This window comes from Danio rerio, chromosome 7, assembly GCF_052040795.2.
Source record: "Danio rerio strain M-AB ecotype USA chromosome 7, GRCz13ab, whole genome shotgun sequence".
Taxonomy (NCBI): Eukaryota; Metazoa; Chordata; class Actinopteri; order Cypriniformes; family Danionidae; genus Danio; species Danio rerio.
Window position 1 is genome coordinate 17,774,407 of NC_141027.1, and position 19,342 is coordinate 17,793,748.

Sequence of the window (19,342 nt, forward strand, 5' to 3'; positions counted from 1 at the left end):
AAAACATATGCTGGATAAGTTGGTGGTTCATTCCACTGTGGCTCCCTGATTAATAAACAAACTAAGCCGAAAAGAAAATGAACGAATGAATGAATGAACATGTGTGACAGAGTAAAAGACAACAAACATATGCTAGTTTTCTTCCAATCGTTTATTTTACAGAAAATACTTTAACAATGACAAAATAGTTTTGAAAAATAAAACTAAACTAATAAACTCGAGGTCAGCTATGGATTTCAGCAGTTTGTGTGAAGAGCAATAAAACAAGTGCAAGACCTTCATATGTAGACTGAGAGCCCCAACATTTCTGAATACAACATTTAGACTTGAAAGCAAACACAAGTTTCACTGTATTGCAGACAACCAGCTATCTGAAAAACATAATTGCATCTTAAAATAAAATCTTGACACAACAAAAGACAATCACTTTGGCTCTTTGTCATTTGGATTTATCAAATCAAATGGTCAATATACAAAATTAAGGCAAATTAATAAAATTCCTTTATTATATAATGAAACAAAATTGCTGGTTTATGATAGACAAGTTCGCCAACTTGAAATGATTTTGAGGAACTGAATTAGATAATTAACTCAGCATCAGCTTATAACATTGGCAAATCAGTCATTTGCACGTGATCAAAAAAAAAAATCCGTCCAGGTGAAAATGTAAAAGGTAGAAAATATATATATTTATATTTATGTATATAAATGAGCCACTTTAAAGGGTTTTGCGAGGGCGTTTCATGAAGGACAAGGTGTAATCTCCAGAAGCTGTGGGTTTCTGTCTCTTCATCTGCACTTGAGACTGAGCTGTCAGCTGCAGTTTGATGGCACTAGAGTTGACCTTGGCCGCCGAGAGCAGCTCCTTCATACCCTTCATCTTCTCGCTGTGGAAAACCACCACCGGTCCTCCCTGAACAGCGGGAGGCTGGGATGGTGATGGTATGGGACTTGGGGATGATGGTTCGTTTTTGCCATCTGCCTCTTTACCTCGAGTACTAGCAGAGGAGCGCCGCCGGCCTCCTTCTCCACCCACTTTTTTGGGAACTGGGTTTTGATTTTGAGCAGGCAGTGCTGGATTTGGAGAAGCCGATCCTGCTGGTTCATCTAGTTTGGATTCCCGTCTTGGGCCTCGCCTACGCCCCTCCCGCAGGTCCTCACTGGACTGGTCATCATCATCCACTGGCTCTGTGTCTTTGGTGATGATCGACACCTTTTGCCTGATCTGAGAAAGAGTAAATACATGGCATCAGATGATGAATGTTCATTTAAAGGTGCCCCATAATGAACCTATGACTATACCAAAGCATAGTAGAATATTAAGAGATCAGTATATAGAAATAGACAAACTGTGAGCCTCAGAGACCATTGTTTATTCGTTATTATGTAAATTCCATGAGTGTAAAACCCCACTGGATAAGACTCAAGTGCCATGCCCTCTGCATTTGCATGCATGACTACTTTAGGTTGTTCATACACATTTGACATCATCAAGAAAACCCAGACTCATGTAGCTCTGAGATCATTAATATAGCTAGAAAACAATGATTGCTTCTCTCCATTAGTTATTTTAAAGCATATATTTAATTTACTAAGTATGTGGGACTTTGAAAACGTAATCATAGATTGTTTTGTTGCGAGCTACTGGGCAACAATTGCGTTAGACATGTGCTTCAGAATGCAAAATGCAGGATTTACAGATTTTACATTTACTCCGCTCCACTCCAAAGAGGTATGAGGTTTGTTTTATTGTATCTTTGTGAAGTTTATTTATAAACTTATTTCGAGAGGACCATGTGCTCATGATTACTTGCGGTTGGTCACGCATTATTTAATTTTGATCAACCAATCAGATGATTCCTTAGCCACTATAAATACCCTAAGTGACACATAACAGCCATCTTCATTTTAAAGAATCCCTCCTTCCACCCCTACTCCTCCTCCTTTCCTAGATGGGTGGCATGGTGGCCTAGTGGTTAGCACTGTTGCTTTACAGCAAGAATGTCACTGGTTCTAGTCCTTACCAAGCCAGCCAACGTTTCTGTGCAGAGTTTACACGTTCTACCCGAGTTCACATGGGTTTCCTCCGGGTTCCCCAGTTTCCTCCCACAGTCCAAAAACATGCAACTCAAGTTAATTGACTAATTCAAATCGGCACCATTGACAAGCTTCTCGTAAGTAGTTACCCCTTAAACGCAATCACTATCTATTCATTAGCTACTACAGCAGGGGAGTTCTTGAGATCTACCTGAAGATTGGATGAAATAATTTTCATAAAAATTTAACTAAACTGTTTACCTCTAGATGAGTTGTCAAATTATTACCAAAAATGTGGAGTGCTCTTTTAATAACACCTGAATTTGTGAAAATTGAGGAGTTTTTACCTGTGCATCAAAGCGACTTAGAGACTGAACCAGGTAAGTGGCCCAGCCTACATGAAGCACTGGTGTGGGACTTCCTTCTTCCCATTTACAAATCCCATCATAAAACCGGAGTAAGTGAGCAAAGCATTCTGGGTCCTGAAGGGCGGTCAAAGCAGCTGCTTCTCTGGGCTGGTCCTTTTGAGGAAATAGCATGAATAGAGGACAAGAGAAAGACTTGTTCACAACTTTATTCTAAATATAATCATTTTCTAAATGCTTTTTAATCTTTAATTACACAAGACCTCTTTTTCCGCTTCATCTGTGCCTTCACTTTCAGCAGCAGCTGCGGTCTCTTTAAGGAGTGTCGGAATGACATCATTAGCAATGTCAAAAAACTCCTTGTAGATCTCCTCATCTTCCCTACAATAGTTGTAACTGTAAAGAAAATAAAAATCTTGTTTTAGACTACACGCAGACAAGTTGAAGAAAATAATAGTGGTATAATACAACTTCCAATTTTACATTTTTAAATACATTTTGTATACACCACTAAAAAAATATAGGTAAAGGTGTTGTATGCAAGTTTTTGACTCTTCTAAAGCATAAAAATACCATACTATGTTTGTATTCTGAATAAAGCACATGAAGGGTACCTGGAGTGATCATTGTCAGTTTTCTGTTGATCAGCTGCAAAAAATGGAAACCGTTTCTAAAATATAAACGTCTGGTGTTGGTTAGGATAAAAACTCTTTTTTAATATGGAAAATAGAGGTGTGAACCTACACTAGTCTCACGGTTCGGTTCGGTTACGATAATCATGCCTTTGATTCGGTTCAATACGATATCGTACAGCACGGTGCATTGACGATGCTTTTCATATACAGTGTTATATTTTAGGGGGGAGGCTATAACAAGCTGTCTGTATAAACACACAGACATACAGTACCACACTGTCTCTCATTCAAACACATACACAAACATAGACAGCACTAAACAAACAAACAAACACACACACACACACACACACACACACACACACACACACACACACACACACACACACACACACACACGCACACACACTTAAGCCCTCGCAACAGGGAGAGCTTACGCTGAGCGGAGCAGAAAAACGAAAAAAAAAAAAAAACGAAAAAAAGAAGCACTTTTCCGACGGTCCCTTACTGAGAGCTCCTCTCAGCGCGAGCTCTCCCAGCTAAACACATATTGCCAGGGCTCAAATATAGCAGTGCTCGTAATGTCGAGCGAAAAAAAGAAAGACAGCTGTGAAACATAACCAGCTTTGTCTTTTTGTAGGAAACACACTTTAGATCTTTTTAGGGTAAGAGGTTTTTGAGTTATTGCCGTCTATAACTGAATGTGTGTCAGGAATATCGAAAACAAAACCAACTGAATCGCGTTCCTTTCTGGCGCCCCCCTGGATATACAGCGCCCTTAGCATTTGCCTATGGTGCCTATGCCACAGACCAGCCCTGAGTTGGCTGAGTGTTGTAAATAATCGCGCTCACCTCCCTCGAGACAGAGCGCATAGGAGATAAATGACGTCACTACATAATAACCGGTTATGATTATTACTGAACAGATAACTTATTGTCCGCGTCTGCATCATGGTGCACCGAAGAAACAATTAATTTTGACACCCCTAATTTAAAACATTCTATCGCAAGCCTTTGCTTTTATTTCAAACACAACATAAATCAGCCTGTTGCGGGAGCGTTGCTAGGGTCGAAAGGGATAAGGGGCTTAGCCCCAAATAAGTCCTTAAAATAATGAATGAATGAATGAATACAGTGCAGTGGCGGGATTTTTTTCACACCATGTAACAACAGTGCCACTCCCACCTGCCAGTAGAAACAGGTACAGCTAAACAACTGACTTTTTAATTACCCGACACAAACACTGCGTTAAGTGGAATGTGGGTGATGTATGTGCTAATTTTAAGTACTTGGATAACAAAATAAATGTTATACTTCCTATTTTTATTTAAGTGCAACATATTCTAAAAGATCAGGGGCTTTTGATAAAACATCAGGGGCTTAAGCCCCCAAAGCCCCCACCTTGCAACTCCACTGCTTTGTTGGTGTTGTCAATCTGGCAACCTGCTCTTGAATGTCTTTTGAACCAGAGTTGCAATACCTAGTACAACCACTGAGTGTCAAACTTGCATACAGCACCTTTAAAATGTTATTAAATTGTATATGGTTTTAAGAGTTAAATGGCAGCCTCCTATGATCAACACATCCATGTTTATGTTTGTATATGTGTGTATAGACATATATTATCATCAATAAAACCTATATAATCATAACTGTGTAGTTTATGATGCAGAAAACCTGTCAACCTGCCAGAAAGCCCCGGATTAAACAGGCACAAACAAAAAAGCACGTCAGAGAAACAGAAGGTAGAGATAGCTGATGTTGTCATGAAGGAAAAGGATACAGGAAGAGCAGGAAAAGGAAGTGGATGGGAGTGAGCTGTAGTTCTAGGCATGCTTTGTGCAGACATCCTTCTGGACATTAGACTATAGTATTTTTAGCCCTCTGTCCACTGCACTGTGTGTTTAAAGGGAGGAAAGTACAGATTGTCTCTCTCTCAACAGGGACTGATGCCAAGGCTGAGACAGGAATGAGCTTTCTAAAGACAAGCAGCATGAGGCAACACAGACAATGCTGGCAAACCATGTGTTTTCCATTCAGTATGAGCATCAAGGGGCTTCACAAGTTATTATGTTGTGTCATTTATTCATTATTATGGAGCAGTAACAGAATCTTAGTGCAGAGATTGATTTGGCCATTTTTTACCTAGAAAGAAATTACAAGCAATAAGAGGTTTCAAACGGATCAAATTTGTCAACAGAATTCAAATGGATGCATCACAACACTGCCCCCTGCTGTTTTAACAGATAATAAACATAAAAGAAATGATGAATTACCAAAACAAATGAAAACGTACTTATCATTTACTTTCCAAAAGCTCATAAAAGTTCCAAACTTTCATAAATCTCTTTGTTCTGTTGAACATAAAATATTTTTTCAAGAATGTCCGTAACCACTGACTTCCATATTAATAACAAAATACTATGAACAATGACTATCAATTGGTAACATGCTTCAAAATATATTTTCTTTGTGTTTTTTAATATTTCTAATATTCTTATATTCTTTTAAAAAAATTTCCTAATTATTTTATAATTTTACTGAACGTTTTTAGTGCAAAAACATGACATAAAATTTACATCGATCAAAAAAGATAATATAACTCGTTCATGTAATTTGAAATTTTGACCCCCACATAAAAAATATAATAAAATAATAATAATAAATATAATTAAATTGTAATTAAATAAATAAACAAACAAATAAAACAAATAAATAAATAAGGACATAAAAAGTAAATTATCTTACAAATCTTCTTTGGGTTTAACAGAAACACAAATAGGTTTGGAACATGACGAAAGACTTTTCATTTTTGGGTGAACTATGCCTTTAAGGAAATGTATTGACGTTAGAAATTAGAATTGCCTCAGGGTAGATATTTCAGATTTCCTATTCACTTAAATAATGAAATTAAGAAATAAAAACTGCACTCACTCCTATTTGTAAGTATACACTCTTTGCATACCCAATTCTTCAACACTCAAAAGATTTTAAAGAGCCCCTATTATGGATTTTTTTTAAAATGGCCTGGAAACATCCAGCTGAGGTTTAAATCTGAAAGTGCTTAAAACTACTGATTCTTTAATAAAATAGTCGACTCAGACTCGAATAAATAAATTGAATTGGGTTCGGATCTTTTGCTTACGCATCGACATCGATCCGGTACATCATCAAATATAAAGTGCTGGATACGGTAAAATGTGAATGTGCCTTTCCCTTTAGATGCTAGTGGAGCGCGGCAGATAACGGCACTGGACCATGACATGAAGTAAACGATCACTAACAGATGGAGATTCGGCTGTAGGAAATAAGCGGTTAAAGTTCATTTTCACAACAACACCACAGTATAGCCAACCTAGTGCTGTGTCCTAGTTCCTGTCATTTTTCTGATGATCGATACAATAACCTACAATGCGGGATTTGTCGGCCGTTTGCTATTAAAGGAAGGAGCAGACTATTATGTATGGGACTTTGTCAGACTTTGACAGGGACTTTGTCAGTAACTGTTATAGTCCATATGGACCAGTTTCTTCCTCCTCCAAATCATATAAGTGTAAAAAAATGTTTTGCCTCGTTTTGTGTGGTTAGCAAAATATGTGTCTTCAACTGTTGCTCTGCGCGGCTTGTAATCACCTATGTATAATAGATCAGTGCTTGTACTGTATCTCTCAGGTTAAATCTGTGTGGGTTATTCACATATTGTATCCAAAACCATGTTGAAAACACGACGCATGCTTTTTCCTTTACCGATTTAAATGCGTTTCTGAACTCATGATCCTCTGCTGTTCCCCTTTGCTATGGCCATCATCAGCTGTTCCTCACATGCGAGGCACGTTCAATTTTTAAAATAGTTAAACTTTTGCCACTGTGTGGATTAATACTGAATGTGTGTCGTTGTTATTACTTGGGGATGGGGTTAAGAATAGAATATAGGCTGGCGTTAACTGCATTGCTTTATTGCATTCCTGCATTGGGCTCTCACATGCTCTGCATGCTACTTTATAACCGTGTTGGGCGTTTCTCTCTGTCTCACTCTGAACCCAGCCAACCAATTACAATAGACTGGGTCATTGGCCCATTCAGCAAAGATTAGGCAGGAGGGGTTTGGGAACAAATGAATCACTGATCAAATCATATTGGAGTCATTGGGATAATTAGGTAAAAATAAATGCATATTATAAGACAATAGAAGTGTTTTTTGACCTTGTATGCATATCAGCCTGTTGTTGGAGACCACCAAAACCAAAACATGACCGTTTATAATGCAAAATAGGCGCTCTTTAAAAACATTTTCTGTGGCGTTTAACTTACTCTTGCATTACTGATGCTGCCTCAGCCCAGGAACCCAAAGCCTCCCGGACTTCCCTGTGCCTGTAATGGTACCCAGCCAGATACATGTAAGGGTAGATGTGCTCATTGTTATAATACTTTTTAGCAGATTCAACAGCCTGGAAATACAAAAAAAGGGACCAAACGGATTAGTGCATTATAATAATGACAGCCTTGCAAATATTTGTGATGCAGGTTTGATCAAATACCTTAAGGTGAATGGACAGAGGGCTTTCTTTCCCAGTCATGGGTTCCTGATCTTCAAGGTCAGCCAAAGTGCCCATGGCCATAGGATACCTGTAACACACCAAGTACAAGAGAATGAATATTAAAGGGTTGTTTCACCCAAAAAACTACATTTACTCCCACTTATCTTCCACAATATTGTTCTGCCTTATGTAAAAGTACTTATACAGTCATGTGCATAGTTAAGTATTTATAGTTTATGTATAGTGAGTAGTTAAATTTCCGCTTCAGTATGTTAGTTATGTATAGGTTTAAAATAGCTCTCATGTCCAATGTTGTGGTCATATTTATGATTGTTAATTTATGTAGCACCGTGGTCCTGTGAGACAGGAAATTTTGTTCCATTTTATGTCCACACATAAAGCGAAACGACAATAAAACAAAACTTGACTATATTTACTCAAAGGGTTCCATTTTCTGTTAAATATAAAGGAAGATATTTTGAAGAATGTTAGAAACCATTGATTTCACAGTCAAATACTACGAAAGTCGATGGTTACCAGTTTCCCACATTTTTTAAAATGTCTTGCTTTGTGTTCAACAGAAGAAAGAAACATCAACATGTTTGTGACAAGTGAAGGGCAAGAAAAATTACAGAATTTAAATTTTTGGGTGAACTATCCCTTTAAGAATACATTACATCAGCTCAAATGGTCAACATCCCTGCTCTGAAATATCACAAATGTATTAATATATAATAATATCACACCTTTCCAAATCACCTCGATCATACAGTAGCCACAACAGCCTCTGCAAAAGAGAAATAAAATGTCGGAAACCAATCTGCTTGTCAATAGATGAATAAATATGTGTACACACATCCACAAATATAGGTACAGTACATAATATGTTATATATGTTGGTACAATTTAGAACAATCTCTGCATTTTAACACTTTCATATTTGTCTCTTTAAAAAAAAGTTATTGCACATAGTTATTGAACAAATTTAAATTTAAAAAATAAAAACAGATTTTTAATCTAATCCAAGAAAATAAAAATAAAAATATGATGTAATAAATTCTTAAAACAAAAAAGGACAGATTGAAGACATACTTGCTGGAGCTGGATTAACTCGGTACTGTCTGTGTGCAAATCTAAAGATGGATTGATGGCGCAAACCATGAACGCAACCTCCATATTCCTGTTGCACTTCATGTAAGAGCCTTTGAGATATAACCAGCTCTAATGAAATGGAAGAAAAATACATAAATGAGGTGCAGATTCACAAAATGCATTTTGAAGATTACAAAACAAATCTAATTTTAGTAATCTCAGTCAAATCTAATTTTTGAGGACTATTCTAAAAGGTCTGTTAGAATTCTTGTTTTTCTAAAGACATTTTTATGCTCTTCAGGCTACATTTATTTGCTCAAATTTACTGTAACAAAAATATTACTGTGAAATACTGGATCATTTTTTCATTTAAAATATCGACATTTCATTAATTATTTAGTTTAATTAACTCAGAATTCTTTTATTAATGGCAAGGCATTCATTTAAGTTATTTAACATTATGTAACACTATTAATATCATTTTACTTTAGAACAACTGAACACATCCTTGATGAATTACAGCATTAATTTCTTTAAACAAAAAACTAACTTTCAACAGTTCTGCAGGGGCAGTGTTTGTGAATATACAGTAGTGCTCATTATATTGTGGTAAACATCAATATCAGATCAAAGCATTACCCTTTCATTGATTCCAGCACTGACAGTTTGACCTCTTCTGTCTTCGTTTCCCTTCCCATGCCATGTGACCTCTGCAGTTTCTTCCCCACCCTTGCCAAAAATCACCCAGGCATGATCCTCAGAGAGAGCGAGATGAACATCTTTCAGACCCAACACCTGACATGCAGCAACCACTGCAAATGCAACTCCTGAGCTGTCCAGCTTAGTGCCTTACCAACAAAAATGACAATTAATTAGCATCATTTAAATCAAACATGCAATTTAATGAGTGCAAGCAAAAATACAGTTTTTCATGCACTTGTTTATGTTTTTCAGTGTAAATGGAAAAACTTCCATATTACACTTTTAAAGCCGCCTTTCCACTATACACAACAAATGACAGACCGGAAGTCATTAATTTCCCATGGAGAGCAGTCCGGGACCTGTGTTGGAGTTCCGATTATCTCCATATGCGGAAAATTCAGATTCGATTTGTGCTGTGGATCCGTTAAAATATTTCTGCGACTAGACCGTATGCAACTTATATTGATATGCAGTTTATATTTAAGCTTAAATTAAAAAGATTTCTATTCATAAATGAGTAAAAAATATGCATTTTTAACTGTCTCCACATTCCCTCCAAAATTTGTAGCTCTCTATGAATTTCTAGTATTCACTCATTCATACATTCAACCATGTTGAACGCACAGAGAATACAGACTCTTACTTTTGCACTTCTTAATTTAGGACATCACCAACTGAAACATTTGTGCTTGAAACTAGGGTTGAGCAATATGGCAAAAATGTAATCTTGATAATTATCTTCCATATTGAACAATAACAATATATACTTTGATATAAGTTGTTAATGCTTCCAGATTTAAGAGTATAGTAACAATGACTGAAGCCAGAAAAATTAGAGGGTCCATTAAATAACATTTTCGGTGGCCCAAAATTCTCAAATATCAACACACTTTTACATTCTCATTGTTGCACATTTCTGCTTTGTGATTGGCCTTTGAATCAATATAGTGTCAAAAATAAAAAGTCCAGTGATTATTGTTATTGACATAAATTTTATCCTAACCACAAAAACATGAAATAAACCTACTTGGTGTTTTGCTCTAATGAGCTGTTTTTCAGCGTCATCTGTCTGTCTCTATCACTGACTGCTGTTTATCTGACAATGTATGACAAACAGACTCACAAGTGGGAACGGTGGGTGGGGAGAAGCAGCTCATTTGGATTTTAAGCCACGCGCTACAAAAATAGCTACACAGATCTCGATACCAAAATTCTGAGTATTGATCGATACAGATCTGATCCCGATACTGTGCTGTTGTTCTTCATTTTTATTAACTAATTTAATTTTTATACTAAAATAATACAGTTTCCATATTTCTGGTGATGAACTCAAATAATTTATCTTCTTTAGTAAAAATAACAGACCTACAGGTCTACTGTATATGACAAAAGGCTCAATCTAACTAAACATGATGCTTGTTATAAACTATGGGCTACATTAGTTGAGCATTCATTATGACATTCATATGGTCAAGCTTATGTTTCCTTTTTAAAGGGGGAAATGAAGCACTCAGTCAAGTTCACCTTATTTTTTACATAGGATTCCACTTTAATGAAAATATATTAAACAAACTCGATTTATGTAACCATTTAACGCAGCTGATTCAGTCCAATGTATTATTGAGCCTTTTAAAGTTTCAGGTAGGCCTACTTTGTGTGTGAAAAGCAGGTAATAACCCTCTCTACTTCAGTGTTGCGAATGCGATCTGCTGATTTAACAGACACTGCGCATGATTTAGAAACAGCAATGAACTCCTTGTTGCAGGTCAAAAGGAACCCATTTAATGCTAAACTAAATGCATTTCTCCACTGAGTATTTAAACTAACAGGAACAAATAGTCTTGGAGAAAGTTTTTCATGTTGTCATGAATGCCACACGCAGCTTGAATGGTGAATGAATGGAGAATGATTGACAGGCGCAGTGGCGGGAAGCGCTGAACTGAACATGAGTTTAAGCACTCGAATATCCATCTGTACTTAACATTAAACTATAGGATGGCTTGAGAACATTTAGGATATAATAACCTACATGACAACTTTACAGTGCCTTGTAATAGGCTACCTTTGTGGCTTTTGTTGGCTTATAAATTACACAGAATATAGCGCACGCGCAAGATCGGATTTAGATCAGTACCAGCTGGCTGATACACGATCCAGCAAAAATATGCGGTATCGAACCGATATCCGATCCAAGTATCGGGATTAGTGCATCCCTACACTAACACCTGTTTCACATCACAAGCGTCAGCGGCGCGTGAGCAGCGCGTGTTTTTTCGGCGTCCATGTTAACAGATTAGAGCTTTCATACCGCACGAAACAGCAGCGCGTCAGAGCGAGGCGTGAGCGTCGCCGAAGCAGCAGTGCAGCGATAGTTTCGGCGCTGGGTCTATTTTTGACGCGCTGCTCACGCTCAATTAAAGTGACAGTGCATTGATAATGACCAAAACACATTGAATGACAGTAAAAAGTAGCAATTTTATAATAATGTCAAATGGTTTATATATAGTCATTCAAATTAACTTAAAACGATTAAAAACGGCAACAAACATTTATTTAGGCCCAAACTACAAAACCAAATGTAAAACTATTTAGTATCAGTTTTGCTTAAGTTGCACACTAGTGTTGTAGGAGAGGGGAAATAGAATATTTACGGGATTTGTAGTCCATAGCGAAGTGTATTGTGGGTAGTGTAGTTCGACACGCATGCTGGATTATGAGAGCTCGCTGTGTTCTGTGCAGCTGAGCAGAGAAAGAAAGTTTTAATCGGCTTTGTTTTATGTTAACTCGAGTTATTCCTACCGGGAGCTGTTTCCACTGTGAATCTGACAACACGAAAATAAGTAAAAGAATGGCATGCATTGGTTACTTTTGTCCGTCTCATCCTCTGCACGAGCATGAATTAACGAGCTGTTTATCTGCCGCTGGACATCAAGGAAGCGGAGAAAGTAACACTAGTTTGCTCATGTATAAATATCATTATAACTATATTGTATAAATATTATTATAACTAGGTCTACAGCAACCTGATAATCAAAAAACAAATGACATGATATCACAGGCGATTGTCTTCTGACTGTAGACACTTCTCATATATGTTAGCTTGAGAAGCATACAGTACTATTTGATCTATAAAATTTGTAAAATAAACATTTGCAGGTTAAAGAAAGAGCATAGGAGGGGCCTTGGTGCAGATGAAAAGTTAGATAGAATAGACAGAGATAGGTTGATCTCTGCAGCAGCTGCCGAAGAGCTGCGCGCTGCAGAGGCAGCTGGTGTGAAAGGCAAACGCCTGCGTGCTGCTACTGCTCGACATACGCGCTGCTCACGCTCCGCTCATGCGCCGCTGACGCGCCGCTGACGCGCCGCTGACGCTTGCAGTGTGAAACTGGCGTAAGACACCAAATAGGGCAGATTCTGGAGGCTAGACTAAATAATCTGATGGGCATTTTGAGATGAAACTTTACAGACACATTTTGGAGACACCAAAGGCTTATCTTACATCTTGTAAATGGGGTAAAATAGGTGCCCTTTAAATAAGAATGTTTTACTTGATAAAATTAGTAGAATGCAAAATAAGTTTATTTCAGGTAGCAAAAACTTCATGACCGGGAAACAACCCCCACCTTGTTTTAAGAGAAACTTTGACTAATGAATTATTGAAACCCAAACTTGTGCTTGTTAACATTAGTTAATGTGCTGAATGTGCTGTGTGCTAACAGAAACTAACAATGAATGACTTTATTTTAACTGACGTCAATAAAGACAAATAAATACTGTAATAAATGTACTGTTCATTGTTTGTTCATGTTCATAAATACATGAACTAATGGACCATTATTTTAAAGCATTATCACTATTGTTTTTATGCCTTAAAACAGTGATTGCAAAACGTTTGTGAAACTTTACCTGTAATCAGACTGAAGAGGGACTGAATATGCGCTCTGTCCTTGAAGTATGATCGGCTGAGACTGTTCCAAATCACATCGGATACCTTTTTCACCAGCTCTCGGCTGGAAGCGCCAGACGGTTTGCGATATTGTGACATGTCCACCGCACCACGAATCTGGGCCATGAAGCGTTCGTAGAGGGCTGATAAGAGATTCAGCTCTACTGTAGGGAAGCAGGAGTTTAGGGAGTCCGGTTGAAGAGGCTCAAAGCGAACGCCCGGGACATTGACAGGGACCACTCTGTTGACGGCCAGGAAGTGCTCAACAAAACCCAACACTAGAGACAGCAGGGCCAGGTCTGGTTCTGGGCTGTTGAGCTCAGACTCGAAAAGCTGCACCACTCCATCGATGCCTCGAAGAGGAAAGTGCTTCTTCTGAGTTGAACGAATCCCCATGGTTAGTGGTTGAGTTTTCAAGCTCAATCTGATGTAGCCTAAAATAAAAAGAATACAATCAGACAATCATAAGATTAAACCTGGTTTTCAAGCATCAAAACAATTCAAGTGTGCATTTATAGGAAGTTGCTGAAACTTTTATACCCTTTGCAAAAGGTACCTAGCACGTAAAAATGGTACCAAAAGGCAGAGCTAGACAAGCAGCTGAACACTATTAATTTACAGAGATACGTCAGTCACAGAAGGAGAATGAAAACAAAGAAACTGCCATTTTTAAAAACACAAACGAGACATTACACCTTAATAATATAATAACAAGCCATGGTCGTCCCGAGCTCAAACAAACCTTGTCGCCGTCTTGATGAACAGCCACAAAGCCAATTGCCAGCAAGAACGAACAAAGAAGCCTTGTCAAATTGACAAGCAGCACCTGAATGTGTTCAAAAGAATTAAAAACGCCAAAAATGGGACGAATTTATACCACATTTCGAAAGTGAAACCACCTTATATTCACTAATTATAAGTTCAGAAATTATTACACGATGGTCTCTTCTTTACATTTACGTTATAACACATTTAGCTCGGCGTTCTGGTCTGTTATAATGACTATTTACATTTCTATGCATTACCAGCATTTCATCACATTACTCTGAAACAATTTCATTACTTCTATAGTCTATTCATTTCCATTTCTTTGTTTAATATTTAGTAAAACAAGTTTAGTCAAAACAACAACAAAAAAGGTGTAGGATTTTTTACATGGAGTGAAAAACTTAAGATATCTTTGATGTGTGTACTGTTTAATAATTGTGCACTATACATACATGTAAATGTGTAACTTAAAAACATATACAGCTAATTTAATTGTTGTTTGTAAATCACACAAGTGTGGTCAACAGGATTACTAATAACAACACTGTGATTGTGAAATAAAATACTGTGCGTTTCATATTTACATTCAATGTGGTTCTTTTAATAATAATAATAATACATTTTATTTATATTGCGCTTTTCTCAAACTCAAAGTGCTAACAAGAGCATCAACACACAGAAGAACATGAAATACACAAAAAAGTAAGAATGATAATAATGATAAAAATATACATATTAAAAGAAGGCTTCATAAGTTATAAGCAATAATAAAAAGATGAGTTTTAAGAAGTTTCTTAAAACAGTCCAGGGAACTGGCGTTTCTGATGTTTGTGGGGAGAGCATTCCACAATTTAGGTGCACGATAAGAGAAAGCCCTGCCTCCCATGCTGCTAAGTTTGCAACGGGGCTGATACAAGGTGAGCCCCGAAGCAGAACGTAGATTGCGAGAGGATGAGGAGGTTGATATCAGGTCACATATATTAATCAGGTGCAGAACCATGAACAGCTTTGTAAGTTAAAATCAAGGTTTTAAAATCGATGCGTGACTTTACAGGCAACCAGTGTAACTGCTGAAGAACAGGAGTAATGTGAGTGCGAGATGATGTGTGGGTTAACACACGTGTTGCTGAGTTTTGAACATATTGTAAGATCTTAAGTAAATTGGCTGGCAGACCCCCAAATAAAGAGTTACAAAAATCTAGACGAGACGTAATAAAAGCATGGACAAGCTTTTCAGCATCTGGTGTTGAGAGAAAAGGACGGATGCGGGCAATGTTGCGCAAGTGATCAAATGCAGTTTTTGTTAACTGTTTAAAATGAGGTTTGAGGCTAAGCTGAGCATTAAAGAGGACACCAAGATTTCGCACCTGCATAGAAGGAGTTAAAAGAAATTCATCAACTGTTAACTTGAGATTGCCACATCTCTTAACATTAGAGGGTGTGCCAATAAGTAAAATCTCAGTCTTGGAGCTGTTTAATTTTTGATAGTTTTGTTGCATCCAGGCTTTAATCTCCATCAAGCAGCGGTTAAGTGGAGATTTTTTATCCTACAAGACTTTTTGTTGTGTTACTATTTAAGTGTGTTCCTTTTTTGCTCTGACAATGTAGCTCTGTTTTCTACGGTTCTGTTTATTTTGTTATTTGCACAGTAGTGCTGACTACTGACAAACCCTGTACTGTTTTTTATTTATCAAAGATTTTTTTTATAATTTAAAATATTGTGCAACATTTTTAAGCAGGAGAAAAACCTGTACTGTATTTTATATATTAAAGATTTTGTGCAGCTGTTATTTTTTTCTGCAGCTGTTTATTTGTAAACAGCGGGAGAACCCCCAGTGTTTGAATTATATTTAGTTTAAAAATGTTTAATAAACTTTTAATAAAGGCCTTAACTCTCAAGTAACCATTTATGGGAAAATTCCGGATATATATCGTATACCGTCATTCCTCTTAAAAATTCCAGGAGATATGATATTTTGCCCATATCGCCCAGCCCTGAGGTGTGTATTGACAAGATCCCACGGATACCCTGAATATACACAAAAATTATGTTTAACGTACCAGAACAGCAAAGTATGATTACATGCTTCACTGCAACAGTTTTTAATTTAGGTGACACCCATATATCAGGTTTAATCAAAATACAGCAGACCAATGTACTCCCTCCCTCATTGTGTTCTGTAGATACAAACAATGCGTCTTATCTCATTTTACCAGTGTCTGATAAAGTGGGCAGGAGTTACTCTTTGCATACTAGACTGTAACACTAAGAAAAAAAATAGTACACACACTTGACATTACCATAGAACAGATCTAGCACAATATAGCACGAAATTCGAAGCCAATATTTTCATTTGTGTATTTAGAAATGTTACTTACACTGCAAGGTCAGAATTTAAAGGAAACTTAAAAATGCCAAAATAAAGGTTCTGGGTCAATGTATGTCCCTGCACAAACTAAATTGATTACAATTTAACGGCATTACATTTATTTAGTGTTTTATGTGTATTTTACACATTATTTAGAATGACGCATATAATTATGATATTGTGCAAATATTCCACCTGGAAACACAATAAAACATACTGTGAATGACATGCAAGATTCAGCAAAGATTAAAATGTTTTTTGAAAATCAGTTCTGGTGCAATTATTGGGTCATTTCTGACTCAGATTTAAAGCACAGCAAATAAAATAGACAAATATTTAAAGTGTGTACTTGCTGGCTCCAAGGATGCCAAGTGGTCACTTAGGGAAATCCCCAAAGACACGTGTATAGCCACACTTGATGTCCCAAATGTAAAACTTAACATTAAATTGGATTAATTAGCTGTCAAATCCAAAATAAAGCTTTTGGATTGGCTAGAGTTGACATTAGACAGGTTGAACGTTTTACCTCAAGCATAAGCTCGAGGTAAGTTACAGTATACTCCACTGATACCAAGAGTTACATTTAAACAACTAGTATTCAGACATAATAAAAGAATGCCATGCAAGATGCTATCAATAACGACCCAGTGCATGAATTTTTGAGCAATGAAAACAGCGCAACAGCAACCCATGTGCGCCTGTGTGGACATCTGCATGATGCTGCTGCAGCTAACGTTAACTAGCTTGCACAAAAATATTAGCTTCTGGTGTTTTTCTAGGTTAGAGGGCGTTTTGAATTAAACATATTGTTCTAGCCTTGCTTTCTAAACAATAACGCGATGCGTTGTTTCATCCACAAAACATACCTTTGTTGAAATTACATCCACATGCTTTTGTTTTGCTCCTTGCTTTTGCCGCGCAGTCAAAGGACAGAAGCTTCTACAAAACGCCAGAGACGTAAACAGTCTGCTCCTACGTCAAAACGTTGAACCGGGCAATCCTATTGTTCACAGATCACTTCCGGGTTCTAAAAGCATTTTGGGAAATGTAGTAGTGTCATCGTTGCTGTTTAATGACGGTTGGCGAGCCAGTTTTTGCTACATCACCGCCAGTGTTTGGAGACGAAAGTAGGGTGTGCACCTTACATACATTGGTGTGTATTGACAAAATTACTTCCAAAGCGTAACGTTAGTCTGTTGCTTGCTGATTTTCAACTTACCATGTCATTTAGTCAATAATGTTTTTGGATTACTTTTACTTACGCTACTTGGATTACCTTTGGATCACTTTTGATTTTGTGCCAGCAGTTGTGTAAAGTAACAAATTACAAATACTCAAATCATTGTAATTGAGTAGTTTTTCTCAGGAATTGTAATTTACTAAGTAACGTTAGTTTTAAATTTGTATACTTCCCCTTGAGTCCCTCTTTTGTGCTGTATTGGTACTTTTACTCCACTATTTTCCTTCAACCTGGGTAAAGTCTAGATCGGATATGCGGTCGGCTGGAAGTGCGATATGCACATCAATAGCAGTCTTTTTTATGACACTATATAGGCCTAACAATAATTAATATTTTAACAGTACTATGACGGTTTGGTTTAGGGTTGAGGTGGGGATAGCCGGCGTTAAAAACTAAAATTTAATAGGTAATTTAATAGATAGCATAAATAATACTCAGTACTACTACTGTTTTAACATTACTGTGACGGTTGGGTTTAGGGTGGGGGTAGACGTTAATTTAATACAATAAGTAGGAAATTTAATAAATAATATAAATAAATCTCAGGCGACCCAGTGGCGCAGATGGTAGTGCTGTCGCCTCACAGCAAAAAGGTCGCTGGTTCGAGCCTCGGCTGGGTCAGTTGGTGTTTCTGTGTGGAGTTTGCATGTTCTCCCTGCGTTCGCGTGGGTTTCCTCCGTGTGCTCCGCTTTTCCCCACATTCCAAAGACATGTGGTATAGGTGAATTGGGTTGGCTAAATTGTCCGTAGTGTATGAGTGTGAAGGAGTGTGTGGATGTTTCCCAGAGATCTGGAATATGCAGCTGGAAGGACATCCGCTGCGTAAAAACGTACTGGATAAGTTGGTGGTTCATTCCACTGTGGCGACACCGGATTAACAAAGGGACTAAGCCGAAAAGAAAATGAATAAATAATTCTTGTTAACTTCCGGCCGCAAGCATACTGGATCTGATCTAGCAAAAAACTTCAACCTGCAGTCACTACTTTATTTTTTCTTATCTATGGGTACTGGCTGAGTAGAAAATCAGTTCTGTAATTCCCGTCCAATCAAATCCCACATAGAAAGTAAATCACATCCTACTGAACAACATCAAGATATGGCTGCTTTATAAATGCAGCAAACCGTTTGGAAGCATTACAAATGTCCAAGAAGATCTTCATACGCTATGAACCAGAGAGTGTTTATAGACGGCATGTCACTGATGAGAAAATGAAGGATGTCGACTGCATGATGACTGAAATTGCCAAACAGCACTAAACAATCACTAAATGGAACAAATGAAGAATGAAAGGAAGGGTCAAATGAAGGAAGGGCCGAACAAGGAAAGAAAGGAAGGACTGAACTAATGAAGGAAGGAAGGACCAAATGAATGAAGGAAGCAATCAAGAAAGGACTGAACAACTAAGGAAGAAAGGAATGAACTATTGAATGAATGAACAAATAAAGAAAGGAACAAAAGAATGAATGAATCAGTGAACGAATTAAGGAGGGAATGAAGGAAGAAACAAACAAATTAATGAAGGACAGAACAAACAAACAATAGAAGGAAAAAAGGAAGGAAGGAACAAATTTAGGAAGATCACTAAATGGACTACAGAATGTTACGTTTACACATCCCTGCACAAACTGCATGAAAACACATCAACTTT

At 37.3% G+C, this 19,342-nt stretch overlaps 1 protein-coding gene across 2 annotated transcripts; it reads right to left on the bottom strand.

Moving 5' to 3' along the window:
• Window positions 1–133: 133 nt before the first annotated feature.
• On the bottom strand, window positions 134–17,383 carry men1 (multiple endocrine neoplasia I). 2 transcript variants are annotated; one of them, XM_087258774.1, is made up of 11 exons: window positions 17,319–17,383; window positions 14,058–14,141; window positions 13,276–13,749; window positions 9,307–9,515; window positions 8,668–8,796; window positions 8,322–8,362; window positions 7,576–7,663; window positions 7,349–7,485; window positions 2,666–2,798; window positions 2,385–2,558; window positions 134–1,225 (listed from the first exon to the last, which is right to left on the bottom strand). In XM_087258774.1, exons 3-11 carry the CDS (start codon window positions 13,709–13,711, stop codon window positions 719–721), a joined length of 1,854 nt encoding a protein of 617 aa, XP_087114900.1. In that variant the 5' UTR covers window positions 13,712–13,749; window positions 14,058–14,141; window positions 17,319–17,383; the 3' UTR covers window positions 134–718.
• Between the last annotated feature and the right edge of the window lie 1,959 nt (window positions 17,384–19,342).

What these genes read in the sequence shown, in the direction of transcription:
- men1 (XM_087258774.1), bottom strand. Translation starts at nt 13,711, where the DNA reads ATGGGGATTCGTTCAACTCAGAAGAAGCACTTTCCTCTTCGAGGCATC. An exon ending in CCTCTTCAGTCTGATTACAG is followed by an intron (nt 9,516 to 13,275) that starts GTAAAGTTTCAC and finishes TTTGTTGGTAAG; the next exon opens with GCACTAAGCTGGACAGCTCA. An exon ending in GATCGAGGTGATTTGGAAAG is followed by an intron (nt 7,664 to 8,321) that starts GTGTGATATTAT and finishes GGTGTGTTACAG; the next exon opens with GTATCCTATGGCCATGGGCA.